The 23,157-nt window shown below is 50.1% G+C and overlaps 1 protein-coding gene across 3 annotated transcripts in view; it reads right to left on the reverse strand.

Moving 5' to 3' along the window:
- Positions 1-23,157, reverse strand: part of TNKS (tankyrase) — a 2,071,987-nt gene that overhangs the window by 1,713,591 nt on the left and 335,239 nt on the right. For all 3 annotated transcript variants that reach the window (XM_069626094.1, XM_069626093.1, XM_069626092.1), the window contains 2 exons: positions 17,025-17,061; positions 16,078-16,153 (listed from right to left, as the gene is read on the reverse strand). In XM_069626094.1, the coding sequence (XP_069482195.1) occupies positions 16,078-16,153; positions 17,025-17,061 (113 nt within the window). The remainder of the gene's footprint in view (positions 1-16,077; positions 16,154-17,024; positions 17,062-23,157) is intronic.

Raw genomic sequence — 23,157 nt, forward strand, 5'->3', positions numbered from 1 at the left:
GATCTGGAAGCTTCAAAGGGTTGTTCCCCGGTGGATGACTCTGAGGGATATGTAGGAAGGGCAGGCAGTAACCTTGGGCTACTGTCTCCAGAGCCCAAGCATCTGACGTAATAGCCTGCCATTCCGTCAGATGGTGAGTTAACCTGCCCCCTACTGGTGTTCTGTGAGGGGAGACCTCAGAGTGGTTTTGAAGCGGCTGATGCAGTTGCCGAAGGTAAAGTGGCTCCTGCTCCTGCGGGTGCGGCTTTCTTTCCCCTACCCCGTCCACCACGGGTAAATCTTCCTTGGCCTCTTTGAGCCGGTCGTCCCCTGCCCCTTCCATATGAGGAATAGTAACGAAAGGACCGTCCTCTCCACGATGATCCCGAAGGACGAAAGGTATTCTGACGGATAGCAGCTCCCAATGACTTGGCTGCTGCCTTGGACGTTTGCAGTTTCTCCAAACTGTCATCCGCCTTCTTTCCAAAGAGGGTAGAACCGTCAAAGGGCATATTCAAAAGCCTGGTCTGCACGTCAGAGGCAAAACCAGACTTCCTCAACCACGCATGCCTGCGGATTGTGGTACTTGCCGCCATGGCCCTGCTGATACTGTCAGCAGAATCTAGGCCAGTTTGTAGGGTCTCGCACATCGCATCTTTACCATCCCTGATGATGTTTAAAAATGCGTCCCTTTCCTCTCCTTCTTGGAGGCAGTCAGCCGCTGATGAAGCGCACTCCCAAAGGGTGTGGCTGAACCTAGCGAGCGTACAGGTCGCGTTAATAGACTTTAACGCCATGCTACAGGCAGAAAAAACCTTCTTAGCCATGGCATCATATTTTTTGTCATCCCTATCCTGCGGAGCAGTGGGGTATGCAGATGTGCTGCCTGATGAGGTTGCAGCCTGTACAACCAAGCTCTCAGGAGTAGGGTGTTTTGACAAATATTCAGGGTCAGAACTAGCCACCCTGTATTTTGTTGACAGTTTTTTATTTACTGCCGGGATAATTTCTGGCGTTTCCCAGTTTGTCAAAATCCTTCTCTGTAGAGCAGAGTGAAATGGAACCACAGGATCCTCCTGTGGGCCCTTGTCCAGTATGTCAGTGAGATCATCCTGCTGAAAGGCAGGAGAAGGTGCAGACCAACCCATAAATTCTATGATTCTAGACATCAGAGCTCTATATGGAGTCTCCGCATGTTCTCCTGGGTCTGGTTTGATAAATTCTGCTTCAGGAGAAGTGTCCAAGCCACTAGCTTCCTGAAGTGCATCCTGAAGATTTTTTAATCTTCCTTCCTCAGAGGCGAAAGTCTCTGGCTCTGGTGATGTGGTCCTCTGTAAATCAATATCTTGGTCTGAATCCTCCCTTTCCTCAAAAATCGAGGTTAAAGGGGGATACATTGGTTTTTGGAATGGTATAAACCCCATTTCCAATGCAGAAGGAGCCATCATCACAGGCCTTGAAAACGTCGATGTCGTCGACACCGACGTGAAAGTACTCGAAGGCGCCGTGAAAAGCGTCGAGAAATGTGTACTAGGCCTCGAAGAACTCGAAAGGATCGGAGTCTTGCTCGAGAACGACGTCGACGTTCTCGGCGTCGAGTCGGAGGTCTTTTGTCTAACCGTTGGCTGTGGAGTAGCCGTGGTTCTTTCCTTCACCGGCGTCGATATCGGCGTCGACGTCGGCGTCGACTCGATCGACTGATGCGCCGATGAATCCTTCGACAACGGCGTCGATGGCGCCGACCTCTGTTTCGAAGGAGTTTTCGACGATGGCGTCGATGATGCTTTATCTCCCGATGGCTCGAGGCGCTTTCGGGTTGACTTTTCCGCCGGGTACTGCGACTCGCGGCGTTTAGATTTTTTGGGTTTTTTACCCGGGGTATCACCCTCAGCTGTCTTCGAGGGGGACGAGGCCGCTTTCTCGAAGACGCTTAGCATCTTTTTCCTGAATTCCTCCCACTCAGCTTGCGAGCTGCGTTTTGTGGGGCAATGAACTCTCTCAGGAGAACTCGACGAAGATGACGAAGGGGATCTCCTACGTCTCTTCTTCGAGTGTCTCGATGTCGACGAGTGGTGGGAGCCACTTCGTGATCTAGATCGAGAGTGTTTTTTATGGTGAGGAGACGAACGTCTCGACTCTACCGAAGAAGCTTTCGAGGAAGTTAAAGTTGACCTACCTCTCTCGAGCTTCCCCCTACGCTCCTTCAAGGCTTTCGCCGTCATGGAAAGGCATTCCTCACACTCCGAACTCTGGTGCGTGATTCCCAGACACCACAAACAGACCCTGTGAGGGTCCGTCAACGACATTTTCTTCCCGCAGTCTCGGCACTTTTTGAAACCGGACCGAGGGGTCGTCGGGTCGGAGGAGGATGCCATCGATATCGAGGTAAATAGTAGTTATTATATACGTTATCTTGACGAGAACTGAGCAACGGTGTTCCGAGGCACAACGAAGCGCGGAAAAACGGAACTGAGCAACGGACGCTGCGCGCGGCCTTTATAGGCAGGATGACGTCGACGTCGGCACGGAGGCCGTCGAGGGTCATCGACTCGGCGATCATCGACGCGCAGCGCCCTCTGGCGAAAAAATTTTCCGAGGCAGGCCAGCAAAGCTGAAGGATTTATATCTAAGATAAGGAATACGTCGGAGGACACAATCCCTTCGAAATTAAAGTTTTTGAAAAGAGCTAGGCATCATTTGTCATGGTCCACTAAATCAAACGCTGCGAACAGGTCTAATAGTAGTAGGATGCATAATTTACCAGAGTTTGAGAGCATGCATCAGATATTTATTTTTTTAATAATCGAGATGGTCTGTCTCAGTGCTATGTTTAGGTCAAAAGCCTGATTGTCCCCTAGTAGATGGTTATTTTAGAGGTGGGCTTGGACTTGGGTATATGCTACCTTGTCAATTATTTTGAGGAGGAAAGGGACTGTAGTATTGGGACTATAATAATGGGTCTGTAGTTCGTGGGGGTGGAGGGGTCTACGGTTGGTTATTTTCAGTAGTGGCGTTACCCTGGCTTCTTTAATGTCAGGTGGGACAGAATTGGAGCTAAAGGATGCATTAATGAAGGTAGTGATGATGGGGGCTAGCGTTGTGGAGCATACTTTGACAAGTTTAGCAGGAAAGCCATCACCTTTACAATCGGAAGGTTTGAGCGACGCAATTGTGTTGATTACTTGGTCATGTGTGACTCTAGAGAAGTCAAATTGGGTTACTGAAGCTACAGTTTCAGCAGTGGCAATAGGATTGGTATTATTACTTGTATACAATAAATTCCTTTTTAGTAGGATTTGGTCTTGGAGAGCGCCGATTTTAGTGGCTAGGGCCTTCTGGATGGTGCACCAGGCTTTACTAGCAATGATTGCGATTGGCGGGGGGAGGGAGTTTCCAATACTCTGAGGATAGTATAAACAATTCTTTGCTATTAGATGCTGCATTAGAGATATTTAGAATTAGAGAGCTGGATTTATGTGAAATTACTGCACATTTGTAATTATGTGACAGAAGTTGGAGTTCTTTTTTGGCTCCTTGGTAGGGTTTTTTTCTGGTGAGCTGCTCAAGGGCTCTTTTTTCCTCCCAAGGTATACAAGTTAGTCATTGAACCAGGAATTGCTGGGCATTTTGGGTTTGAGTGGGGCTACTTTGTCAATGGCCATTTTCAGACATGAATGGTAGAATTGTGATACGCTACCTGGGTTAGGGGTGGTATTCGGTTGGTTCATTAATAGATGGTTAAGGATGGGAGTTAGTTCATCTTGGGTGAGCTTGTGTGAATTTCTCGCTAGTACAGAAGCAGGTGATGCACATAGTGTTTTTTGGGATTTGATGGTTGAAACATTGAATCAAATTAGAAAGGGGCCGGACCAAAAGACTAGACTAATATCAATAAGGGTTATTTTGCTATTCATGTCCAATCCAGGTTTCTAACTTTGGTATGGGTAGGTGCATTAACAAAGTTGGGAGAATTGCATTTCTTGTAATGCAGTATGGTAAGCTGTGGCTCTATGGTCATGAGGGTCTCTGAATTCTAGGTTGTCACCCAATATAAATTTGGTATTAGGTTTCAGTAGGGGGGGTAATCTGTAGTGGGATGTTAATTTCCAGATGATTATTAGAGCTGGGTGATCTGTAAAACAGCAGGAAGGAACAAGTTACTTACCTGTAACTGTTGTTCTCCAGCATGGGTCTGGCATGGATTCACATGCTCATGAATATTCCCCGTCGTCAGGCTGGGAATCCTCGGTAAAGAAAAAACCAGTATCAGTTTCGTTTCTGATCTGTCTTTCGTAGTAATAACCAATCACTGGTCTCTGCGTCATACTCACCACAGCCAATGACTGCCCTCTACCCAAGCACCGCCTCTGGCAGCCATCTTCAGATTTGGAAGCACGTGAAGTGGCAGTATGACCAAGTGAAGAGCCGCAGAGGGGTAGGCGGGAGGGTTCGCATGTGAATCCATGCCAGACCCATGCTGGAGAACAACAGTTACAGGTAAGTAACTTGTTCCTTCTCCAGCATGGGGTCTGGCATGGATTCACATGCTCATGAATAAAGAATACATAGCAGTACACACATGCACAACCACGGGAGGTGGCAAAGGCTCAACATTAAGCATCACATCAACTCAACATTAAGCATCTTACCTCCTCACCAGGCTCACCTCAGGCGAACAGGTTGCGCAGCACTGGTTGGCCGACCCTGGACTCCTCCCTGGAATCCCGGTCGACGCAGTAGAATTTCGTGAAGGTGTGCGTCGACCTCCACGTAGCAGCCCTGCATATGTCCAGCAGGGGCACACCAGATAGGAACGCCGTGGTAGCTGCGATCGCTCTGGTGGAATGGGCTCTCGGACGGCCAGGCAGCGGTCGGTTTGCCAACCGGTGACAGCACATGATACAGCCGGAGAGCCATCTGGAGATGGAAGCCTTCGAGAGAGCCTTCCCCTGATTGACAGGTCCAAAGTTCACAAAGAGGTGTGACGTCTTCCGAAAACCCTTCGTGCGGTCCACGTAGAACTTCAGCGCTCTAGCTACATCCAGCGAGTGCAAAGTCCTCTCAGCCGGCGACGAAGGCGACGGGAAGAACACAGGTAACACCAAGGGTTCGTTGAGATGGAAGTCCGACGGTACCTTGGGCATGAAGGAGGGGTGCGTCCTGAGCACTACCCTCGTGTCGTGGAAAGTCAAGTACGGGGCCTTGCAGGAAAGGGCCTGGATCTCTCCCACTCGTCGTGCGGAGGTGATGGCCACAAGAAAAGCTGTTTTCCACGATAGAAACTTCAACGGGGCCGAGTGCAGAGGCTCGAACGGAGGTCCCATGAGCTTGGTCAGCACCACGTTGAGCTCCCACGCCGGGGCCGGAGCCTTCACCGGCGGGAACGATCTGAACAGTCCCTTCATGAACTCTTTCACCAGACGATGAGACCACAAGGACGTCCGCCCCGTGGTTCTGGTGTATCGGGAGATCGCAGCAAGATGAATCTTGGACGCGTGTGCCAGACCAGCTTTGGCCAGCGTCAGCAGGTACGGCAGTAGTTGGGGAGCCGTAATCCGTAGAGGGTTAATCTTCTGTGCGTGGCACCAGACAGAGAACCTCTTCCATTTGTGTCCGTAGCATTTAAGAGTCGAGGACGCCCTGGCCTTTGCAAGAACCTCTCTGCAATCGGCCGGTATGTCGTATCCTTCAAACTCTAGCGCTGCAGGAGCCAGGCCTGCAAGTTCAGCGACCTCGGGTCGTGGTGGAGGATGGCGCCTCCTTCCCTAGAGAGTAGATCCGCGTCCGCCGGCAGCTTGATCGGCGGGGACGCTGACAAGTCCAGCAAGTCCGGGAACCATATCTGCCTCGGCCACGCAGGTGCGACGAGGATCATCCTGCACCGTGACCTCTTGAGCTGGTTGACGAGCCGGATTAGCAGAGGCAAAGGAGGGAACGCGTAGAGGAACAGGCCCTCCCAGGGGAACGAGAAAGCATCGCCCATGCTCCTCGTCTGGGGAAACCTGCTGGCGAACCTCCGGCACTTGGTGTTCGTCGCCGTCGCGAACAGGTCGATCTGGGGTGTGCCCCACCGTCGGAAGAGGCGATCCACCAGATCCTGCCGTAGTTCCCACTCGTGGCACGAGCGCAGCTCCCTGCTGAGTGAGTCGGCGATGGTGTTTTTTATCCCTGCCAGATGAAACGGCACCAGAAAAATCCGTTGGGCGACGGCCCAATGCCACAGGTCCTGCGCCTCCTTGGACAGCGCTGGGGACCTGGTTCCGCCCTGTTTCCTGATGTAAAACATGGTGGTGGTGTTGTCGGTGAAGATCCTCACCACCTTGCCCTTGAGGGACGGAAGGAAGGACCTGAGGGCCCAAAACACTGCACGGAGCTCCAGGACGTTGATATGCAGGGACTTCTCCGACGGGAGCCAGAGTCCCCTTGCGTGCAGATTTTCGGTGTGCGCTCCCCACCCTTCCAGGGAGGCATCCGTGGTCACAGTCTCCTGGTGGGCTGGGGTCTGGAAGTCCATGCCCGCCGTCAGATGCGCGCGGGTGCCCCACCACCGTATCGCTCGTCGGAAGCTCTCGTCGAGCTTGATCCTTTCCTCGAAGCTGCCCGTCGTCTGGATCCAGCGCGCATCCAGGAATTCTTGCAACGGGCGCATCCGGAGCCTGCACATGGGAATGAGGTAGATGCAGGAAGACATCATCCCGAGGAGGGACTTGATGGACCTCACTTTGGCCGCGTCGGCCACCAACATCCGTTGCACCTTGCCCAAGATGGTCCTGGTCCTCTCCTCCGACGGGGAGGCCAGAAGGGACACTGTCGAGCCTCGCTCCCAGAAACAGTGCGACTTGCGCGGGAACCAGGTGGGATTTGGCGTAGTTCACGGAGAATCCCAGGTCCGTGAGGAGTTGGACGGTCCTTGCCGTGTGGACCACGGCGAGCTCCCTCGTCTTGGCGCGGATGAGCCAGTCGTCCAGGTAGGGGTAGACGTGAATCCCCTCGCGGCGCAGCTGCGCCTCCACCGGTGCGAGGCACTTGGTGAATACCCTGGGTGCCGACCGTACTCCGAAGGGAAGGGCTTTGAACTGGTAATGACGCCCTTGGACCACGAACCTGAGGAATTTTCGGTGCCCCTTTAGGATGGGAATGTGGAAGTAGGCATCCTCCAAATCCAACGACGATAGGAAGTCTCCTTCCTCCAGCTGACCCAGGACGTGCTGGAGGGTGACCATCCGGAACTTCTGCGCCTTGATGAACTTGTTCAGACGTCGCAGGTCTAGGATGGGGCGCCATCCTCCCGTCTTCTTCTTCACGAGGAAGTATCTCGAGTAGACTCCGGAGCCCCGAAGCCTCTTTGGGACGAGTTCGATGGCGCCCTTCCTGAGCATCGCCTTTACCTCCAGGAGAAGTTGAGGGACGTGAAGTTCTTTCCTGGCCACGGGGGGGACGCGCGGGCACCTTCTTTGAAACTCGAGCGCGTGGCCCCGGGCCAGGGCGTCCAGCACCCAACGGTCGGTGGAGATGGACTCCCACACGCTGACGAAGCCCGCCAGCCGGCCTCCCACCGGGGTGCTTCGGTGGGGGCCCGACCCCCCGGCCGGTTCAATCCTGCTTGGACGCGGCCTTGCCGCCTTGACCTCCTTGGCGACGACGGCGGGGTCCGCTAGACTTGCCTCGTCCTCTGTAGGCCTCTTGCGACGACGAGCGGGCCGCTTGACGGTAGGAAGCGAAACCGCCGCCGGAACCTTTGGAGGCGCCCTTGCCTCCGCTGCTCCGAAAGGGCGTCCGTCGTTGCTGCAGAACTCCAAGGGCCCGGGCCATCTCAGTATCCGCCTTGATGGCCTGAAGGGAATCGTCCACTGTCTTCCCAAACAGATTGTTCCCGTCGAAGGGCATGTCCAGGACTCTGGTCTGGACGTCCTGCCGGAAGTCCGTAGCTTTGAGCCATCCACGACGTCGAAGGCAAACGCCGTTGCCCAGCTGGCGGAACCCAGTGTCGGCGATGTCCGTCGCCACGGTGATGGCGTGGTCCGAGGCCACCTCACCTTCCTGCAGGATCTCCAGGGCCTCCGCCCTCTTGTCGTCCGGCAGAAAATCCAGCAGGGGAGCTATCTTGTACCAGAGCTCCCTGTCGTAGCGAGCCACGATAGCCAAGGCGTTGGCCGCTTTAATCGTCGTCGCTGCCGACGAGATGACTCTACGTCCCATAGCATCCAATTTCTTTCCCTCGCCGTCCGGCGGGGAAGTCGATGTGGAGGCCGCACCCCCCCCGCTTTCTTCCTGGCTGCCGCGGAGACGACGGAATCCGGGGTAGGCTGCGCCCGGAGGCACAGGGGGGCCTTGTCCGGGACCCGGTACTTTTTCTCGTACCGGTCTCTTCTAGCTGGCGTCGTGGAAGGGTTCTTGAGGAGGGAAAGGCCCTCATCCCAAATGTCGTCCAACAGAGGCACTGCGAGGACCGTCTTCCTCTTGGCCTCGCGCCGCTGATAAAGGAAGCCTTCCTTTTTCTTCTCCTCAGGGCAGAGTTGGAAAAGCTCGGAAGCCCTGGAGATCATGGAGTGGAAAGATCCGATCTCGTCGGGCGGAGAAGCCCTGGCGGGAGGCGACGACGGAATATCCTCGTCGTATGCCTCGTCGTCCGTACCCGTCGCTGCCGTGTCAGTCCCCGTATCATCCCCTCGGGTGGACGGGGAGGAGGGCTGGACGGGGCGCGACGGTTGAAAAGGAGGTGGTGGATGGATCCTTCTTTTCTTGGTAGGGGGAACACCAGAAGGTCCCGGTTCTGGATCCCCCGACGGGAGAGGTTCCTCCGTCGGTAACGGTAGCCTCGTCCTTATCTCGGAGCATAAGGACTGTATGGCCAACAAAATGGCCGCCGAGTTGTCTTGCGGCGCTGGCAGAGGGGAATCCGACGGGCGAGCAGGGGCCCCGTCGGTATCCTCGACAATGTCGTCGTCACCTGCGTCGGGGTCCATTCCGACGGGCTGGCCTTCTTCCACGCCTAGGCCGTGGCTTAAGACCTCGATCAGCTCCTCTTCTGAGGTTGAGGCCGAATCTACGACGACGCCCTGCCCCCCCCTTCTTCCCCACGGAGGGTTTCACGGGGGTCCTATCGATGGGCACAAAAGAAGACTCCCTCCGAGGAGGCAGGGAGATTCTGGGCCCCGAGGTCGCCACCACTGGTGCAGCCTCCACAGGCTGAGCCAGGGCCGCCGCGACCGTTTCGATAGAGGGCTTGGTCGGATGGATCAAGGCCTTCACCACCTTAGGTGCGCTCACCGCCTTATCCTTGAGGGAGGGGGCACTGCCACGCTCCTCCTCTGCCTTAGAGCTCGACCGGGGCCTCTCCAGGAGCTTCGCCGGGTGCTCGGCCTTCCTCTTACCCGACCCAGAGCGTTGGCTCGTGGTTGATGGTGCCGGGGAGGGTGCGCCCTGCCTGGCGCCCGTAGAGCCGACCGTTCGGCGCTCCGGGTGCCAGCGGACTCGCGGTGCTTAGCCTTATGTTGGGCCCCCGTCGCCGGGGCGCCCTCAAAGGTCTTAGAAGACCGCTCGGATTTCTTCTTCTTCTCGCCAGACGGGCTCTTACCCTCCAGCCAGTTGGCGAGACGTTGATGGCGGTCCTTCATGGTCCGTTCCGACATGTTGCCGCAAAACGCACAGTCCTTCTCCACGTGCGTCTTGTCCTCATGAAGGCAGTAAAGGCAGAAAGAGTGTTCGTCCTCCTTAAAGACGTTCTGCAGCTGGCATCCAGGGCAGACCCTGAACAGCTTTCCGGGCGTCGAGCTTCCCTTCTCCTGGGCCATCTCCGAGACCGGGCCTGAGAAGCTTCTGGAGTCCTCCGAAGTGTAGCTCGACGAAATCTTCACCCTTGAGGGGCACAGACGAATCCGACACGGGTCCCCGTTGATCGGATGTAGGATCGGTGGAGCTTGAGGCTCTTTTGACCGAAAGAATCGAAGTTTTTGTGAAAAAGCGCGAAAAAAAAGCACTAACGCTCGAGAGCAATAGCACGAGGATCCCAACACATGAACGTGCGGTAAAAATCTTAAGATGGCTGCCAGAGGCAGTGCTTAGGTAGAGGGCAGTCATTGGCTGTGGTCAGTATGACGCAGAGACCAGTGATTGGTTATTACTACGAAAGACAGATCAGAAACGAAACTGATACTGGTTTTTTCTTTACCGAGGATTCCCAGCCTGACGACGGGGAATATTCATGAGCATGTGAATCCATGCCAGACCCCATGCTGGAGAAATTGATGGTAGTTTGCGGATGAGGATACACCTTTTGCTCACCCCAATCTGGTATAAGGGACCCCACAAATAAGGCAGACCAAATAAGTCAAGTCATCCATTTATTCAATTTAAGCATTCGCGAAAGCGCATGACTTCCTGCACATTCAAGAGGATTGCGCAGGAGTGAGCTCAGCCTTAAAAGTTCATACTGTTTATATACATTTTGGTTAACATTGCATTCAATAGCTGCCACGTAGTCAAGACAAAAATCTGCAGAGTCATTGGTAGCTGGTTGCACGCCCTGTCTCACGTGTCTTGGTTCGTGCAAAGGATTTCTTGCAAACTAATTCCTGTAGCTTAACTGTTATCACACCACGCCTGCCTTCACTTCAGGCGGCCTAGTTCAGGGAAATTGCTTGTGTGGTTGCATAACTAATGCATATCTTCTGCATCAGACATGGTCCCACCCCTGCTCGGCTCTTCTAGGAATACCAAGGGTCTTTGTCACAAGGTATCAGCCCTTCCACCGAAAGTGCGCAAGTGTCAAAGGTTTCCGAGAAGGGTTCATCTTGCTGAAAACATGAGCACCAACTCAAGAGGCATGGCCAGCCCTCCTATTCAGAATCCACATGGATTAGGGGTTAGTTTGAGGGTAAGGAGTTCAAAGCCCTCTATTGTGTCCGTGCTACAAACTCTGAGCTGTAAAGAGTTATAGGCAAAACGGCTAGTCGTCCGCTCACCATGTCTTGTCAATCTGATCTGAGTATGGTGTATTCTGGAGGGATGGCTAGCGTCAGTAAAGGGCCTGATGCTGGGTGTAGCCAGGTTTCAGTCAGTGCTATAAAGTTAAGTTGATGTTCCAAAATGAGGCTGAGTATTTCAGTAGCTTGAGCTCCTAGGGAACATAAGTTTAGTGAAGCACCTTTCAGATGTTTTGGTATTAGTAATCTGAGGGCAAGGTATTTGGGGTGGGTTGGTATGTGATTGGTGGGTGGGGTCCTGTACTTTTGGCAGATGCCCTGGCGAGTTGGAGAGACAAATAGGTTTGATAGACTTCTGTTTTCTAAGGGTATGTTGTGATGAGTTTACGGATGTTTCCGGTTTAACAGGGACAGGCGACAATGCTGGGACCGTGATGATAGTCTAACTCTCCTGTTAGTACCTAATATTGGATAGGTGGGTGCCAAGACGTGGGTTTGAGTTCTTGCTCAAAGTTTTCTTGCGCAAAGGCGTTGCCAGGGGGCTGTGATGTGAGTGTGTGGGGGGTGGGAGGGTCTGGCTGGGCTAGAGGGACCCGACAGGATGGTTGTATCTGGTTCCGTTATGGTTATGGGATTGGCATATTTTATATTGGAGGTGTTGGTGGATATGCTGGAAGCTGTAAGGACTTCAGGCGGAAAAGCTGCTGACTTGGGTAAAAAGGGCATGGTAAAGGGTAGTTTCTAGGGCAGTAGACACTGGCCAGGTCTGAATCATGGTAGGTGTAGGTGCCTTTGGTACAGGGCAGGTAGAGCATTGTAATATTAACTTGATTATGGTTCGTGCTGGTTTGAGGGCAAGCAATGGGGTTTGGACGCAGGCTAGTGGTCCTGTATATGATATAGTGTGAACAAAACACTATGATCAAGATAAGCAATGCAGTATTGTTTATACAGGATCAAAACATCTCCTACAATTACAAAAGGTGAGCACCTGGTCAATGGTTAGCAAATAACCAATATAGTGTGGCAATATATGGTACAAATCGGCAAGCTACTGACTGGTATTTAACACAATATTATAAATGCAAGCAACTGTTGTGATAAATACTGACACAGGATCATATGGAGTAGTACAATATTAGGTGCTAGATTGTGACTAGCAAACGACAATGATAGCACAGGTCTACTCATAGTAGCATAATCTGACTGACCTCTGCATCATTTTAGAGCAACTGTTTATACAGTTGCATAAAATGGTGCTAACTTTGCTTAGTGCCCTCCGAATTTCACTTCCCAACAATGAGGTATCTACTCAATGTTCACATTCAAATGTTTTTAATGGACTTTCTCAAATCTCTTTCTCTCTGACCCAGGGATCTAATTGATGGTAATATTTTGCTTGGCGTACATTTGATTTCGCCATCACTGTAGTCTTCCTCAAAAAGGCAAAGAAATGGTTCAAATTGAAGCAGTTCAGTTTCCACTCCATAGAAGTGGATGCAACAATCTGAGCAACTTCATTTGTTAGAACTATTTTGCGCGGATCCCAAATCACTCCATTCCCTCCTTTATTTACCAGGCCAGAGGGAAGGAGCTGCCTAGTCGTTCTATACACTTCAGTCTGAAACTCAGCTACAGTCATGCCATGATCACAAATTTCTGTCGGAAGCACATTTAAGCCGATCACCAACTTGAATATGGAATATCGATGTTAAATTTCTACAAGGGGAAGATTGCACCACAAATTGTGTATGGTATTGAGGTTCAGGCATTGTGGACCCGGGAGCATTTGCCCTATTTGGAGGCCTTGATTTGGAGGAGAGCTTTAATGATTCCTAGCTTAATTCCACTGGTGGCGATCAGGTATGAACTTGGTATTTAATCTCAATCTACGGCATACTGGAAACTAATCTTTTTACAATAAGAATTTAAAATCCAATGACTGTTCTTTATTTTAAGATTTGAAAATTATATTGGCTGAAAAGGGCAATACATTAATTAGAATGTTCTGTGCTTTGCCTCAATCTACTTAGCAGACTAGGCATATGTAATTAAGATTTGGTGAATGGGAAAGTAAAATTCAAGTTGTTTGAATCGGATTGGATCACAACCAAAGAAGATATGCATGGTTATGAATCATTAATACCCAACGAGGGTCAATGAGTTTGTAACAACCAAGCTCATTGGCCCTCGCCGGGGGCATTGCCCGGCCAACAAGGACTTAACTGACTAGGGAAGCCCTCGCAGTTCCTTTTCATTCTCCAGTCAAGCTGCCAAGGAAAGGGAGAAGGGACTACTTGAAGTCCCTTCTCCCTTTCCATGGAGGACATTGTTATTATGGCTGACAGAAAGGGAAACGGCTATGTTACCCAATCCATGACAAACTTCTTTTTCGTTTGCAAAATGCTAAGCACTGTGCAACTGAAAACCCCACCATTAGTACCCTGGTCTAACGGGCGCAGGTAATAAAAGCAATAAGGCCATTGCTGGGGGGGGGGGAATTAACACGTCGGGTAATGCACCTGGGGCCTTAGCTAAGGCCTTCACGATATCCTCTCAACCCATCCTTGTGGCTCGTGCTTATTGCCTAATTGAGCCATTTACGCTTGGAGCAGTAGTGTGTGAGAATTCTGACGCCATATCCTTCTATCTATCCTGACCAAAGGGTTAGGCGTATGAGAAACCAGAAGGTGTCTCACCCACTAGTCACCGGGGATCTGTCATCCAGGTGGCCAGGACACAGCCATCACTTTTGAATCCAGTTCCTGGGGGTTGGACGACTGTGGGAGGATCACCTGGGTGAGGGGTCTTTGGGGAGTGGGACACTGGGTGGTGAAAAACAGTATCCCCTATCCTGTAACACCTTTACACTATCCTTCGGAGTAGGGTATATGGAAACAGAACCCCCGACCCCCTTTTCAACACTTTCTCAAAGGCAGCCTGCTATGAAAAAAAACGGACTAACACCTGAGCCGTATACCTGACGTGCCCCAATACAATGGTCAGGCAATTACTGACCATCACACACACCCGACTTACATTACACTTCCCCACACGTATAAAAGGCAGAGCACAAGAGCACACTGAGCGAGGCAAAACACACGAGGAAACAGCGGTTCCAAGATGGCGGGTTACCAAGAGGAGAAAGATGGCAAAAAAGAAGAGGATCGCAAGGAGGGAAGTTCCCATGACCTTTTCCAAGGAACAGTTACTTTCACAAAGCCTCTAGAATAGAAAGCGTATGATCAGTAAACAAGCTTGAGTAATCCTGCATTATGTGTCAGAGGTACCCGGGGCCCTCCTGCGTCGATAATCAAGGTGAGGAGAATCACCAGGTGCAGTGGTACGGTCCTTGGATCCAACAACAAAGCAGCGTCAGTGAAATCAGCACAGCCATTGAGTTGGGAGACTGATACAAGACCGGTCTGTGTTGAAGCCAAGGTTGGAAGTAGTAACATTGCATAATGAGAGTTAGAACGAACATTGGTTAAAACGTGTGTGGTAACCAAAGAGTAAAGTTGTACTGCAGATGAGCGATTGAACTTTGAAACCAAGATACAATACCTTTGACACAGTGTTCTGGCACATCGTGTGTGCTCAATCGGAGGTTTCTAAGGTATCCAGATGAGAGTTCACAAAAATGAAGCGTGGAAAAGGATTGTGAACCGAAGTGGTCCTGCGATGGGTCAAGCAAAATCCCACGCACAATCGAAAATCTTCAATGTTGATACATTAAAGAAAGTTTGTGACAAAGTAGATAAAGTTGGTCCGAGCCCGGCAGAAGGAGGCTGATTAAAGATTTTGTGCCAAAGTGGATCTGAGCCCAGCAGAGAGGGATTTGGGTTGAATAGTAAATCACCTAAACAATTTTCTTAGGTCTAATACAAAAAGGAAAAGTACCTTTATTGTTTGTTGCATCAGGCCCTCTGAAAGAAGAGACTCTGAATGGCAAAGCGACTTGGGCACAGAAAGCCCTGATGCTGAAGTTTTGAACTGCACTCTCGTGCTAGAGACGCCAGAGACTGATAAGCTAGAGTGTGCCACCTTGTCACATGCTGAAAACGTGGGGAAAGTAAGCAAACGGCTAGAATATCCTGACATATTTCTTGAACACTTTTCTTTTGCATAACATTGTTTCCCACACTATTTGTATTTTGAGGTAAGGAATGGCAATTGGTTTATTAGTATAGGCACTTCTATATTGACAAGACACCACTAGGACTGAGTTATTAGATGGTCGTAGATTGCTCCCATCTTTAGATTTAGGATTAGATAGGCGGCTTTCAAACCCAATTGAAGTTCAATAAACACACTGTGGCCACTTGTGTGTTTTACTGTTGATACCATGTCTTCCTTAAACGTCTCTTAAGATTTAGATGGAATCTGCTTTTAACAAAAGAAATCTTAGTTAGATATGGTATGCTGCAATTAGCCTCTACTAATTGTAGATTTTGCAATGTCCAGGGCCAAAGTGTGACACGTTGGAACATTGATTTTGTGCAATACATTACTAGGGAAAAGCAGATCTTTTTTACACAGTTTCAGAATCTGTTTATTTTAGGTAGAGGAAGTAGTTTTGCTTTTTTTGACGGGACGCACAACCTCGACTGTACTTGCAGTAGTTGGATTTTTTTAATTCTTTGAACCCAATTAGATCATTTCAGGGCTGGGCTAATTTTAACTTATTTTAATTCGTTGTATATGAAAGTTAGGTTGCCTTACGATTAGTTCTAGTTTTAAGTAATAATGGTCTTAAGAATTATGCACTTTGGATGTGAACAGATGAAGTACTGAACTTTATTGGTCATTGTAATGGAACATTTTCGTTTTTTTTTTTTAACCGTTTTTCGCAATTGTGTTGAACTATTGAATTCTATTGTCATACAGTAATTTGATTGATTTTACCATGCAATGTTTAATGCTCTTATATAACCATACAAAATTAAATAAATTAGAAAAATCCTGTCGTACACATTCTCTGCAAAAAATATGCAGCAAAAGAAAAAATGAAAATCAACTTTGGCCGACCTCCAAACCACATCGAGCCAATTTTTATATAGTGAATATGCATTTCATTAAGAGGCACTTTAAATGTTCATAAATGTGTTTAAGCCACAAACCGTGCTTCCCAGCTTTGTGAAAATGTACAGCATGCAAGTGCCAAAATACTCACCTTTCGTCCGTCACTCGCATGACAGTTCACATTCAAAGGTGTTAGTAAAGCCATGAGCTTCTCTTCATTCCCGCTCCTGAGGGGGACAATGAATGGCATTGAGGGAAAAAAACTGATACATTTTATGGAAATGGTGTACGCGAAAAGTCTACTAGTTAGTATTGGGTTTTTTTTGCGTTGAAGCAAATACCGTGACGATTAGCACTACAGTAAACAAACTGCACTTGCGCCAGTTCAAAGTTCGTGTAACACGGCCCGTCTGCAAATTAAGCACTACATATTTGCTGTGTAACGGGTACTACGAACATGTTCTTTTCTCAAAGCACGCTGCTATGGATACTGGACTGGTTAAATGGAGTCTGTACCTTTAAATAATCCCCATCCTCCGCCGTTTTACCCTCCCCCACTACAGGCACTTCTCCCTGTGCACAGAGCCGTGTCTGAATTTACAGTAGGTACTCGCATGTGCTCAATGCGTTGCGAGCAAAGCTAGCTACTATGGGATGGCACTAGCGGCAACTAAGATTTGAACTAGGACACCGAAAAGGCCAGCGCGCAATTATTTGAAAAGAGTCTAATGAGGACTTCAGGTATGCAAAAAGCTTTGTAAGACTATTCCCTTGAACTCTGTTGTGGCCTCCCCTTGGAAAACGTGCGTTGGTACAGTTAGGATTTCAACGCAAAGAGAAATGGAAAGATAGAAACTGCACTTAAACAGCCATGAAATGTTAACCCCCAAACCACCATATTGGCATGCGATGTCACTAGAATCCAGGTTCTTCTACAAACAGCTTAAACAGGAGAAAATGCAGACGCCCCCTTGCATGTACGTATGTGGCGGCTTAAAACCATAACAGTGACGGCATATTACAATTGGCAGCCCATCGCAGTTCCACCAAACCCCTGTTCCCGCCGACCAAACGCGATGTATTCAAAGCAGCACTCACCTAGCAGCTTCCAGGAGTTCGTCCTTCTTGTATTCACCTAAATGGTTGCAAAATATCATGCTGTTAGCATTTAGCATTAAACAGGTACAGAAATTCAGTTTGAAGCAAATAACAGAATGCAACAAGGAGTCAGACTGGAAGCAGAAAAAGCCCACACCCCACTGGGTGATGGAGCCGTGACGTTCGGCTGCCTGTGAAGGCAGCATCATCAGTGCCTTGGAGACGGGTACCAAATTGACGCAGCTCCTTGTCCAATCCACTCCTGCAATGCATTTCTTCAGACAACCAATGAATGCTAAATTCTATGACCATAAGCACATTCCCTTTGATATCAGCATGCCTGCTGTGGACGATGTTCCCTCCCCCTACGTTCGCAATCCTGGCTGTCGTACTACAACAGACTGGAGGCAGCAGGAAATCGGAGACAAAGCAAATCAAGGTGGGATTTGTACGTGGTTTAATGAATCGTTACTCCTAGCACTAGTATTCTAAGCTAGCACGTAAAACGACTGGTGAGCATTTGAGACAAATCTGAATTATTGACAGTAGAGATGTGCTCTGAAAGCAATATGTACACTTATCAATTCCAAACCTACCATGTGTACCCGTCTTTAAGAGAAACTAAAAGCTTTACAAGGGGAAATACACGAGACAGAAATCCGGGCAGTTATGATGCAAGAGACTAGTTGCAAACCACCACTATGGATTTTTAGTATATAAAACACTTACCAACTGTATTTAGCGGACCTACAGGCAATACGCTAACTATAGGCTGAGGCAATGTCAAAAAGCATCAATAAAGCCACAACAGGTGCATGAGCAATCACACGAATACATTTTGTTTTGATGATCCTGGATATTAAGTATTGAGAAAAAAAAAAGAAAATGGCTTGGTACACTGCAAATCTTTGCTGCAATAATAGCCACTGCCCGAGGCATCAAAATACATCACTTATTACAGTCCTAGGTTAACATGTGAACCAGCTAAATCTGAAAATAGATCATTGTACAAGAGAAAAATCTAAAATAAAAGCAAACAATACGAAAGCAAGCAATACAAAAAAAACAGTACCAAGATTTGGGAAAAATAAACTACTTTTGGGGGTGAGGCAGTAAAGTTATAGACGCTAATGAAAAGATGCTAAATATAAAGTGACAACGATTTTTAAATTCGAGAGATAATCAGGACAAACATGATTTGCATTACACTCTTCACTGGGGGTATAGCCAACCCAATTGTTTGCTCGACTCACAGAACACATGAAAATAGCATTTTCTCAGAAAGATTTTGTTTGCTGCAACTGAATATTTTGTATTGCTCTTAAAATCGAATTTGAATTGTATACATGAGTCGAAAGAATCTGTGTAAGGCTTGAGAATGAACGAGATTTTTTCCACACCAAAAACCACAGTCTTAGATTAGGTTTTAAAAACAAATCAATAAATCCCTTTACTCTCCCTACGGTATTCTGTCTGCTGCAAGGTCAGCTATACCCCGGAGGTAGTGTGTGTGTGTGTACTTCACTAAGGCACTTGTAGCATTGGCAGATTTCAGTGCCATGCTTTCTGCACTGAAAATACTCTTTCCCAATTAATAAACCACCTTATGGTCCTCGTCAGCAGAGGTTGAGGGGTAAGCTGTGAATTTAGAAGATACTGTTGCCGCCTGAACCCTCAGGATCTCTGGTGTAGGATGCCTACTGAGGGAGTGAGGGTCTACAGAAGTTGTTCTGTACTTAGTCAACAGCCTATTAAAAGGAGGTATTGAGTCTGGCTTCATGCAATTTTCCATTATTCTTAAAGCAGCAGTACAGCTTCCTTTACTGGACCACTATCTAAAATATCAGTAAGTCATCAGGTTCCACAAACTCAGCAGGTTTCGACCACCCTAGATATTCATAAATTTAACTTATTAGTGAGAGGATCAGTGTACCCAGCCAAAGACAGTTTCAGGAGAAGCTCCCAATTGCTGGTCTCAGTGTCTACCAGATTTTGAATTTTAGAATCTGAAGACGAGCTACTCTGGGAAATTGGGTGTTCCAAACTCATACCCAAATGGAGCTTGGTTTCCTCTTCATCATTCTCAAAGATGGAACCCATAAACTTTAAGAAATCTGGTTGGGGGGGGGGGGGGGTTTGTAAGACTTTGTCGAGTCAACTGCAGGTTTTAAAGTCTTCGAAGGCACAGAAGGCCCGATGGCCTCAAAGACGCTGGGGGTCTCGATCACGTCACAGAATCGGTCAGTGAATGAGCAGACTGTTTAATGCTTCGATGGTTTCAATTTCTTTATGTGCCTCGATGGTTCAGGAGACGTACTGAACAGCTTTAATGAATGAGCACACAGCAGCTCTGGTTAAGTGCAAGGAGGCACAGCACTGTAGCGGTTATAGCTCCTACGTGTGTGGTAGGCCCAGAGGCAGTAGCGGGGTGACTGATCAAGAAAGAGCCTGGTACCAGAGAGACGGAGGGTAGCCAAGCAACCAGTCAGAGCGGCAGATCGGTAGGTCAGCAGGGGAAGGGGGAGAGAGAAAGCAGAGAAGAACATTTGAGCTGCCTCCAGAACTTCAGGTGGTCCGGCTCAAGTTTGAGAGGTCATTCCAGAGTGAGGCAGAGGAGAGAGCCATCTAAACCCGCCCCCCACACTCTGCCTGGAGAAGCGTCTGACCCTTGGAGAGTTTGAGGTAGCTGAGCGAAGGACTCGAGAAGGAAGGTATTTTGGAAGAGTTGGATGTAGTGCGGGCCCCGGCCCCAGAACGCCTTGTGGACAAAGCAAAGGGTCTTGAAATTGATCCTTGCCGCCACCAGGAGCCAGTGGTGAGATTTCAGGGCTGCGAGATACAGTGCCTGAGCTTGAGGCCAAGGAAAAGTCTCATATTCCTGTTATGGATTAGTTGCGGAGAGTAGCAGAAGGATGATAAAGAGGTTGTTGCAGTAGTCCAGCCTAGAGACAACCAGGGCTCTGAAGACAGTGAACGTCTGGGAGAAGGTGAGAAAGGGAAGAGTACCTTTGAGGTGAAGCTCGGAGTAGGACATCTTGGCGAGGTCCGAGAGTTGAGGTGAGAAGGAGAGTGTGGAGTCAAAGATATGTTTTTAGCCTCACAGGAAGGCAAAGGAGGAGGGCAGTGAGAGAGGCAAAGGAGGAGGGCAGTGAGAGAGGGAAAGCAGGCGCAGGGGTTCCAATGAGATGATCTCCGTCTTACAGGCATTAAGGCAGAGATCATTGGAGGCGCACCAATCCTGAATCGCAGCTATACAGATGAGCGAGAGAAGAAAGCAGCATGCGGGGAGCCTGAAGGAGAGCTGAGCGTCATCTGCATAACACTGAAAATTAGAGAAGGTAGAGATCAGGTGGGCCAAAGGGGCCAAGCAGAGATTGAAAAACCAGGGTGAGAGCAGCCCTGGGGAATACCACAGGTGGAGAGAGGTGGCAGAGAGAAAGGAATTCAGTTGGACCTGGAAGGGACAGTCCAGGAGGAAGGAGGCAACCACTTCATGGCGGATCCATGATGCCCAGGTTCTCACTGAGTCGACTGATCAGGATGGTGTGGTTGACTGTCAAAAGCAGAGGAAAGGTCAAGCAGGATGAGGACAGAAGGAATGCTGGAATGAAGGTTAGAGAGCAGATCTTCACAGGTTTTCAGGGGAGAAGTTTGTGCCTCTGGCAGCTCTGAAGCCAGACTGATGGTCATGGAGACAACTAACAGATTCAGTGTGGAGAGTAAGCTGGGTGATGGGCAGCTTTGCCATGAGTCTGCCGAGGAAAGGGGTGGAGATAGAGTGATAGCTTGCCATACAGGTAGGATCAGCAGGCGGTTTCTTAAGGAGTGGGTGCACATGGGAGTGCTCGAGGAGAAGGAACAAGTACCGGGACCCGGTACTTCTTCTCGTACCGATCCCTTCTAGCCGGCGTCGTGGATGGGTTCTTGAGGAGGGCGAGGCCCTCATCCCAAATATCGTCCAGTAGACTCACGGAGAGGACCGTCTTCCTCTTGGCCTCGCGCCGTTGATAAAGGAAACCTTCCTTCTCCTCTTCCGGGCAGAGCTGGAAGAGCTCGGATGCCCTGGCGATCATGGAGTGAAACGATCCAATCTCGTCGGGCGGGGAAGCCCGGGTGGGAGGTGACGACGGCAGATCCTCGTAAACCTCGTCGTCCCTACCCGTCACGGCCGTGTCAGTCCCCGTATCATCCCCACGAGTCGTGGACGGGGAGGAGGGCTGAACAGGGCGCGATGGCTGAAAAGGAGGTGGAGGATGAATCCTTCTTCTCTTAGGGGGAGGGCTCCCAGAAGGGCCGGGCTCCGGGTCCCCCGTCGGGAGCGGTTCCTCCGCTGGTGGTAACGGCAGTCTCGTCCTTATCTCCAAGCATAAGGACTGTATAGCCAACAAAATGGCCACCGATTTGTCTTGCGGCGCTGGTTGAGGGGAGTCCGACGGGCAGTCAGGGGCCCCGTCGGCACCCTCGACGTTATTGTCGTCTCCTACATCGGGATCCCTCCCGACGGGCTGGTCTTCTTCCACGCCAACGCCGTGGCTTAAGACCTCGATCAGCTCTTCCTCAGAGGTTGAGGCCGAATCCACGACAACCTCCTGCCCGCCCCTTTTTCTTCTCCGTCGGAGGTTTCACGGGTGTCCTGTCGATGGGCATAAAAGAGGACTCCCTCCGCGGTGGCAGGGAGACTCTGAGCCCTGAGGTCGCCACCACTGGTGTAGCCTCCACAGGCTGAGCCAGGGGCGCCGCGACTGTCTCGATAGAGGCCTTGGCCAGATGGATTAAGGTTTTCACCACCTTAGGTGCACTCACCGCCTTCTCCTTGGGGGGTAGGGACACTGCCTCGCTCTCCCTCCGATGGGGCCTTCGAGCTCGACCGGGGCATCTCCAGGAGCTTCGCCGGGTGCTCGGCCTTCCTCGTACCCAAACCAGACCGTTGGCTCGTGGTTGATGGTGCCGGGGAGGATGCGCCCTGCCTGGCGCCCGTAGAGCCCGACCGTTCGGCGCTCCCGGTGCCAGCGGACTCGCGGTGCTTGGCCTTGTGTTGGACCCCCGTAGCCGGGGCGTCCTCAAAGGTCTTAGAAGACCGCTCGGATTTCTTCTTCTCGCCTGACGGGCTCTTCCCTTCCAGCCAGTTGGCGAGACGTTGATGGCGGTCCTTCATGGTCCGCTCCGACATATTGCCGCAAAACGCACAGTCCTTCTCCACGTGCGTCTTGTCCTCATGTAGGCAGTAAAGACAAAGGGAGTGTTCGTCCTCCTTAAAGACATTTTGAAGCTGGCATCCAGGGCAGACCCTGAACAGCTTTCCGGGCGTCGAGCTTCCCTTCTCCTGGGCCATGTCCGAGATGGGCCTGAGAAACCTCTGGAGTCCCCCAAAAGCGTGGCTCGACGAAATCTTCACCCTTGAGGGGCGTAGACTAATCCGACACGGGTCCCCGTTGATCGGATGAAGAAACGGTGGAGCTTGAGGCTCTTTTTGACCGAAAAATCGAAGTTTTTGAGAAAAAAACGTGAAAAAATAGCACTAACGCTCGAGAGCAATAGCACGAGGATCCCAACACTTGAACGTGCGGTAAAAATCTGAAGATGGCTGCCAGAGGCGGGGCTTAGGTAGAGGGCAGTCATTGGCTGTGGTCAGTATGACGCAGAGATCAGCGATTGGTTACTATTACGAAAGAGATCAGAAACGAAACTGATACTGGTTTTTTCTTTACCGAGGATTCCCAGCCTGACGACGGGGAATATTCATGAGCATGTGAATCCATGCCAGACCCTATGCTGGAGAAAGTAAGTTCCAGTGGCAAAAGTGATTACAGAAATCGGACAAGGATGGAGCAAGGGTGTCAATATGGTCCTTGAAGCTTCTGGAGGAGCAGGGGGGCATCTGTTTGGATGACACTTTCATAGAACGGACAGGTCTACAAACCTTGTCAGGTGTTGTCAGACGGGAGAGGTGGATAAAGGGGGGCTGAGGAAGAGGAGACAGGACAGGATGTCCTGAGTTTTAGTGGTGAAATGAGAGGCCAGAGCCGTACAGAGTGCCTGGGAGGAACAGGGGAGGTGGAGACTGCAGCAGGATTGAGCAGTTCCTTGCAGATTAAAAAAAAAAAAAAAAAAAGTGTGGCCATGTTGTTGTAGG

This window comes from Ambystoma mexicanum, chromosome 6p (genome assembly GCF_040938575.1).
Source record: "Ambystoma mexicanum isolate Mex_15411 chromosome 6p, UKY_AmexF1_1, whole genome shotgun sequence".
Taxonomy (NCBI): domain Eukaryota; kingdom Metazoa; phylum Chordata; class Amphibia; order Caudata; family Ambystomatidae; genus Ambystoma; species Ambystoma mexicanum.